This window comes from Agelaius phoeniceus, chromosome 3 (assembly GCF_051311805.1).
Source record: "Agelaius phoeniceus isolate bAgePho1 chromosome 3, bAgePho1.hap1, whole genome shotgun sequence".
Taxonomy (NCBI): domain Eukaryota; kingdom Metazoa; phylum Chordata; class Aves; order Passeriformes; family Icteridae; genus Agelaius; species Agelaius phoeniceus.
This window is the reverse complement of record NC_135267.1, coordinates 73,419,498-73,427,391: the sequence shown is the minus strand read 5'-3', so window position 1 is coordinate 73,427,391 and position 7,894 is coordinate 73,419,498. Positions and strand designations below refer to the sequence as shown.

General features: G+C 39.2%; 1 protein-coding gene across 1 annotated transcript in view; it reads left to right on the top strand.

Moving 5' to 3' along the window:
• The first annotated feature begins 1,239 nt into the window (after positions 1–1,239).
• Positions 1,240–7,894, top strand: part of NUP133 (nucleoporin 133) — a 30,230-nt gene continuing 23,575 nt past the window's right edge. Inside the window, exons 1-8 of the mRNA XM_054629964.2 lie at positions 1,240–1,534; positions 2,486–2,604; positions 3,393–3,496; positions 4,527–4,634; positions 6,173–6,304; positions 6,694–6,864; positions 7,491–7,646; positions 7,742–7,812. Coding sequence (XP_054485939.2) covers positions 1,353–1,534; positions 2,486–2,604; positions 3,393–3,496; positions 4,527–4,634; positions 6,173–6,304; positions 6,694–6,864; positions 7,491–7,646; positions 7,742–7,812 — 1,043 coding nt within the window. The 5' untranslated portion in view covers positions 1,240–1,352. The remainder of the gene's footprint in view (positions 1,535–2,485; positions 2,605–3,392; positions 3,497–4,526; positions 4,635–6,172; positions 6,305–6,693; positions 6,865–7,490; positions 7,647–7,741; positions 7,813–7,894) is intronic.

Sequence of the window (7,894 nt, the reverse complement as noted above, 5' to 3'; positions counted from 1 at the left end):
GCTTTCAGTTTTTCAAATAATTTGAATGTCAGCAATCATGAATGTTGGGAAATGTGGATGTCATCCTGAATTTTATTCCAGATTTTTCTGTATTTGCGTGTTTGTGTGTGCATTTCCTGGTTTGGTTTAGTTTGTTTTTCTTGATGAAGTGACAGTAACCTGATGATTTAGCATCATATGTATACTGAAGGCTATATAGAAGGATACTATATTAATGTAGCAATATAGTGATGCTCCACTAAATTTTAGTATTTCACTTTTTGCATAAAATCAGAGTCAAAGGAGCTTATTTGAATGAAAAAAACAAAGCACTGACAGGTGCTTCATACGTCAGTCCTGCCAGATGAACCATCTGAAGTTTCTCATCTGCATTTGGGTTCAGTCATAGGAGACCACAATCCACATAGAAAGCCTAACAGCCCTGAATCTGTTATCAAAGAACACAGTTGGAAAAGTGATGAGATTTTTTTTAATATTCTCTTTTTAGTTAATTTTATCTTAACTGATTTGCTCTGTTGATAATATACATTCAACTCAACTTCTTCCCCAAGAGGGTGGTACGTAATTTCTGAGCTTTTTCATGCCAAATGATTCCATTGAGCATTTAGTTCCCCTTGAAGGCTAAAATCTATTTTTATACCATAGAATAGCTGTAGTGCATGGTTGTTATTTACCATAGATGTGAAACATACCAAGGTCTGCACGAAATATGGATTTGTATATTTATTTATTTAATTGGAAACTTGGAAACAAACACAGCTATACACAGGCTATTTTAAAGATAAGGCAACTCCTACTGAAAAATGCGTCCTTCCAAATGGTCTTTGAACAGCTGCTTTTTGATCACATCCAGCTGCTTAGTGCCAGCTAATGGCAGGAACTCAGCAAGGCATGGTACCCAAAGGGAAGGGAAGGCCCCGAAGGAGGGAGCATAGTTTCACGAAGGTCTGAGCGAGAGGACCGTGTTTCAGTTTGGCGCTGAGTGCCAGCAGCACTGAAGAGCAGCGCGAGTCGCCATTCGCCCCCTCAGGGCCAGGCCGGTTGTCCTGCACCAGCGGCCGCCGCGGGCTTTCCGCCGCTCCCCGGCAGGGGCCGCGCCGCACTCGGATTCTGTTCGGCTCCTCCCGGTCGCGCTCGGCTTCGCTCGGCTCCGCTCGGCTCCCGCGTGGTTCCCGCGCGGCCCCGCCCCGCGGTGACGCGCTCAGCTTCTGTTCGGCTCCTCTCGGTTCCTCCCGGTCGCGCTCGGCTCCGCTCGGCTCCCGGCGGTTCCCGCGCGGCCCCGCCCCGCGGTGACGCGCTCAGCGGGCGCCCGGCGGGAGCGCGGTGCCGGTGCCGCTCCTGCATCCACAGCCATGTTCCCGTCGACTCCCGCCTCCCCGCGGACCCCGGGCGGGTCGGCCCGTAGGCCCCTGGGCAGCGCCGCGCCCAGCCCTCTCTCCCGGCCGGCCGGCAAGAAGGGCCTGCCCGTCGTTTCGGCAGCCGCCTCCCCGGTGCTGTTCTCGCCGGCGGCGCGGAGGAGCTCCCTCTCGGCGCGGTGAGTCCCGCCCCGGCCCGCTGTTAGGTGCCCGAGCCAGTGTGGGGTACATTATAGTTCTGTACGTTAAAGCCGTACACATACGGCACCACGTGTTCGGCGTTATGGGTACCCCTTATTAGTCTTTGAATTCGCAGGTTCCTCAGAAATGTCCCTGTGTGATACAAGTATGATATATGAAAATTATAAGAACTTCCGTATTTATAAGGAAGATAAAATAGTCTAAGTTCAGGCATTTCACACCCACCCCTCTCCCCAGCTTCTTCCCCTGTCTTCTCCCTTCCATAGGGATCAAAACTGAGATACTGCAGGAGCCAGTTTGATCCCCCTTCCATAGGGATCAACACTGAGATACTGCATGAGTCAGTACTGATCAGTTTCAGGCTTCATAATCTCTTTTCTTGGGACCAGCTATTTGTTGTGTAGTTGAGATAAAGAGGATTGCCCATGTTCAGTTTTGGAGAACTTTTACTTCAAGCCTGCTTAATAATTTTTGCTAACTGGGTGCAAGGATTGTCCACTAGCTATGAATCAACTTTTGCCATTTTACGCAGGGAGGTCTGAGACATCATTGTGAGGAGAAATAAAAAGACGACATTAACTTGTAAAAGCAGAGAAATTTGCTCACCTCATTGTGTTCAGAAGACAACATAGACATTGTTAATGTCTTTATTCTGTAGATAACCAGTGTAGAGAAGTTGAACAGTGAGTTTGTTGCTGGTGGAGTAATGCATATTCAAAGTCAGTTCTAGCTCTTTAAAAATAAAGAATTTGATGACAGCTAGCGACTTGTAAGAAAGCCACCAAGTTATTGCTCTAGGTGGTGTTCCCAGAGAAAGCATGTTTATTTTATATAACTCTGTTTCTGAAGAGATACTCATGAAGTAAATGTCAGCTGAAACTGATGAATAAGCAATAAAAAGTTAGCTGTAACTTTCTGTTTTGTTTAAGAGCGACTCCTACCAGAGTTATCCAGCTTCCTACAGCAACTGAGACTATTAACTATGATGTTAAGGCTTTTGGATCCTCTCTGCCTGTTAAGGTTATGGAAGCCCTGAAGAAGGCTGATGGTAAGAACTGATGTTATTTTTCTCCATGAAAATTGACAGGTGAGAGAATTTTTAATGTGTCATTGATGCCATTGAAATGCTGACTTTACAGGGGAAGATAAAGGTCTGTGCTTTGCTTTGAATCCAACCTGGTTATCTATGTAACAATAATTATAATAATGCCCATGTGGATGTGAATGCATCAGGTGCTGTTCATGCAATTTATTGTGAAAAAACAAGGGTATAAGGGAAGCTAATAGTAAGTTTTTAGTAGCTTTTACTTATTGGTTCTTCCTTACCTTTTTTACTTGTTTTGATTTTGCTGTGTCCTAGAGTGGATGTTTAATATTTTTCTTTATTTCAATTCCCATTTGTTATCTCTTCCAAAGGTTTGTATCTCTAGTGATACAGACCTTTCCCTGAGTTCAAGAAATTGGTCTCCTGAACAATTTTTTCTCTGTGGATAAGTTTTTCCTTTATAGTAGATACAAGAGGAACCAAATATGTATCATAAAAATTGTGTTAAAATTGTTGAGTGATTTACAAAGCTATTATAATCTACTCTAAATACATGGAAATGGGTTTTGGCGTTTTTTCATTCTCTAAGGTTGAGGGTTTATCAAATGGATTTTTAAACTAGATGTAGGAATTAGATATGTTAATCAGATAGATGGAAATTCTAACATGAAAACTAGTTTAATAGAAAATATTTCTTATTTTCATATAAGAATGAAAGTTTATTGGTTTAAACGTTACTCTGCAGTATTTTAAAAATCTGAATGCTTTAAAGAAGTTACTTTTTTATGTAGCTGATGACCAGCTGAGCGTTCAAGTGGATGAAAGTGGATGGGCCTGGCTAGTTCATAAGGAGAGGCTGATTATTTGGAAGATCGGTCAGTCTGCAGTAGCTAAGGTAACTAAAAGGTCAAGATGGAAAGTCTGTACTTTAAAACTATTTCAACTATAGTTATGCAGTTATGGGGTTGGGGTTTTTTTCAGATGGAGTTTGTCTGTTTTCCCCCAAAAGCAGCAGGATTGATATGAAGTTATGCTAACAGCAGTAACTGAAACTCAAGCTTTTGAGAGAGCTTATAATTTTTATATTCCTCTCTTCAGTTTTAATTGTCACCTTGGCACTAAGGTTAATTCTTTATATTTTAATAGGTGTGGCTCTGAGGTTATATAGACTTGGTAAAGCTTATTTTGATAATTAAAATCTAGTTGATATGTTATGGATTGGTTTAGATTATTCTGGGACCAATTTTCAATTTGCAACAAGCCCCAAAAACACGGCTCATTTCAGAGGTACTGAACATATGTTTCACCTAGATTTCTTAGGTTGAGAATTTTTGTATCCACTCTGGACAGTATTTCAGCATCGTTTCAGTGATGGTCAGAGAAAAACAAAATCAAACTTAGAAAATCAATTTCTTTCAATCAGGACAGTGTATGTTCATTATGCAGGTCCTGCACTTACAGGGGAGTGTCAGGTGTACACATTCTGGCACCTGAAGAGATTTTTCAAGGGATTAAAATTTTTCTGGTTGTTTAACTTCAAGGGCATAGGGGAGTGAATGTTTCCTCTCTCTCCCCTGTTAGTACCTAATAAATTCTCTCAAGCATTTCTAGTTTAATATTTTTTTAATGTCATGTTAAGGAATAGTCAAATAATCCATTATTGCGGTGAGAAACACTCATTATTGTGAGAAACACTCAGAAATTACTAAAGAAAACCAGTGATATTTGAAAATTTGAAGATGTTTTTTAGCTGTTTGCTGGTTGTGACAATCTTGTTGAAATTGTTTCATGACTTTTTTTTGGTTCTCACACAGTATCTGGGTTAGTTGAAATGTAGTTTTTAGCAGGCTCAAAAAGTCCAAAGACTTTGAGGAATAAGTTCTTCCAGTCTCATATTTATTATGACATCTCTTTCTTTCTTCCAGTTATCTCTGTGCAAGGAATTGCAGCTGCCACCCAGTGACTTCCAATGGAGTTCTAGTTTAGCAGCTATATCTTGTCTCAGTTCTTCAGGTGAAGCACCTTCTCTTCAGGTGACCAAATTTTACATTTTGGTGTGTTTAAAAGTGGCTTAGGAATAACTTTGAATATATTCTTTTTTGTGAAAAGGATATATTCAAAGTATTTGAAAACATTTAATGGTATGCTGTCTATTCAAAAGGTCAGGATTGATAGTTGGCAGTAAATATCTTTGAAGTAAACAAACTTCTGCAAGTCCCTTTAAATTGCACCTTGTGCATCCTATAGGATCAGATTAAATAATAGTTTTTCTAAGGATTACTTAAAAATGCAGTAAACTCAGAGGTGTTGGTCAACAAACACCAGGGCAATCAAAAATGGGGTCTGACCAAATGCAGTTTAAGTGCTGGCTGCAAACATTGTTCAGTGAATCAATTCCCAGTATCCATAGATGAGAGGCAAACCCCAGCACCCTCCTTTGGCTGGTCTCTGTAAGGAATTTGACACAGGAAGGACAGACTTAATCTGTCTTGACTGATTGGTTTCCCAAGTGGTGTTTTTCCTGATTAACTGTATTAGAGGGTGAGGTTTGGAGATCAGTTGTGTTCTGAAAGTGTGTTAATGCATCTATTACTATCATTCATGAAAAGAACCTCTCATTTTCAGCTTAGATTTCAGTTAATATATGTCATGCTCTGATAAAAGTGGCTAAGAAGCTGTGCTTGGAAGTAAGCAGCAGCACAGAATATGTAATACGATCTTTTCTCTTGATTTGTTGTTGTGTTACTCTTCCAGATGATAAAATGCAATCTTAGAATTTTGGGATTATTTTATAAAACCTGAAATGTTCTGACTTAGTTTAAGAGGAAGTAATACACCTAACCCTAAAGCTTTATTATAGTTTTTGGTTTCATCATTCTTTAACTTGTGAACTGAAAGTCAATGTCTAGTAAAAAAATGGTTAGAAAACTCCAAGGAGCTCTATAACAATTCCCCTACAGTTCTTCTACTGTTCTGTGATTTTTACTTTTTTTTAACAACCAGTTGATTAAGTACAATGCTTTCTCTAAATCTCTACCTGAACAGTCTCTTGCTTCACACTTTTAATTTGGTATCTGTGATTTCCTGCGTTATATTGTAGGCCTATGCCTTTGAAAAGAAGAGCTGCCATGTGGTTTGATATTTCTCTTAAAGACACTAGAGCAGTTTCTTTGCTAAATTATAATCTGCATTTGAAGCCTTCCATAGTAGCTTTTAACTCTTGGCATCTGAAATTCTCCATAGGCCCTTTCCTGTTTTACAACTGTAAGTTTTGTTTGCATTTCAGCAGCAGACCCTGAATTATCAGGAATAAGAACCAGCAGAAAGCGTTCAGTAGGAAAATAAATGTGTATAACATTCCTTGCACGAATTAAGTTGTGCTGCAGAATATTTTTGTGATTCAGTTCCAGGTCTATCAGTGTGCATCCATGTGTATTTGCTACTTTGTCATGTCTTTGTCACCCACAGCCTTGATGTGTAAAATAAGTTAGAGCTGCAGTCTGATTTAATATTATTATTATTATTATCATCATCATCTTGCCTGTTCTCTTAATTGCTTTTTCACTTCAAGTCTCTGGCAATAATGGTTGCTACCAGTGAAGGTTCTGTGCGCTACTGGCCCAATCTTGCACATGAAGGATCCTATACAGACACTTTCACAGACTTCGGAGGCTCTCTGTGCAGTTTCCTCACAGCAGTAAAGGTAAAACAGCATGATTTATATTAAAATACCAGTTTTATTCCTAATCTAAATGTGGAAAAGTATGCTCTACTTTATTAGTCTTAAATCTGCAATAAATGTGGGGGAGATAACACTATTTTTTGTCGTTAGATTCCAATGATTATGTGAGAGTTTAGTTCTGTTGTTTACCTGTAATTGAGTTCCATAGATAAAAATGTTACATAAAACTAAGAAAACGAGTCTCTGCCAGTGCCAAGTACCCGTGAGATGTTTGTCTTTTTCTAAGGATGCCTTGTGTCTTGTTCAGCATTTACCCATATGAGCTGTCATAAGGCATTTTAGCTGACAGTAGAGTTTTCTAGAACGTGACTTTAATTTTTTTAAATGTAATTGCTTTCTCTTTTTGTTAGGGGGGAAGCTTTATTTTATCATCTTCCAGAGGACAACTAGTCCGGTTGATACCTGATAGTTCTGGCAAGATTCATCAACATGCCCTGCCACAGGGGCAAGGCATGTTTTCTGGAATTGGTAGAAAGGTTTCTTCTTTCCTGGGCATATTATCTCCTGGAAGTGATGCAGTGGTAAGCTTGAGAAACATTAATCTTCTTCAATTTCTCTTTGTAATTTCTAGCCTGTCTTTAAGAAAGGAAAAAGAAAAGATTATATAAACATGTATGATGACAAAAAACACATGACTCACTGAGCTTATTTATGTTACTTATATTTCTTTGAAATTTGAAATAAAAACAGAAACCAAATAAATATGTATGTTTTGTGAAGGCAAAGGCTGGCTTACTCTTTAGCTCTGAATAAAAGGTGACTTTGGAACAGTAGTCCTTTCTGGGGATTATGTAGTGGTTGCATGTCCTGCCCCTTTCTAGTGATAGCCTCATTACTAATTGAAGAAACCACCCTGTAATTCTTCTTTTCTGATTTAGCACTGCCGAGGGTTGGTAATTGGCTTGAGTTTTGTCAGTGAACTCCACAGAAGTTGGCAGGAAGTACAAGAAATGTATTTAGTGTGGATGTTCTTTTATCTATAAAATAAGACTTTTCTTGGAAGTTACCAAAATGCTCATCTTGAGTGCAACTTTTGTAGATTGCCCAAGAAGTGACTCCTTGTGGACTGAGGGTGGTTTAGATTATTCTGTCCAAATAGTCAGGCTTTTCTTTAACCTTTTTAGCTTTTTCATTTTCTTAAATGCAGATTTCTAGTGTTCTTTGGAATAGAGAGAGATCAAGCTTTTACATGCTGACAAGTTCAAATCTAAACAAATGGGAGATTGATGATTCATCAGAACGTTACATTCTCAGCTGGGACATCAACAGGATCCTGAAAGAACATATTACAGATGCAATTTGGGTAAGAGCCAGCCCAGCTGGAAAGAGTTATTGTGTTTGTTTTAATTGATAGCCTGTTTATATTCAGTTACACAGCAGATGTATTTCTTTTTTTAGGGATCTGAAAGTAACTATGAAGATATTAAAGGAGGAGTAAATATACAATACATGGATTTGCAAGAGAATCGGTAAGGAAGTACACTTGCATCTGGTAAGACCTTCATTAATGAGATAAATCTGTTCTGTTTTCCTGCAAAAACTTCATGTAAG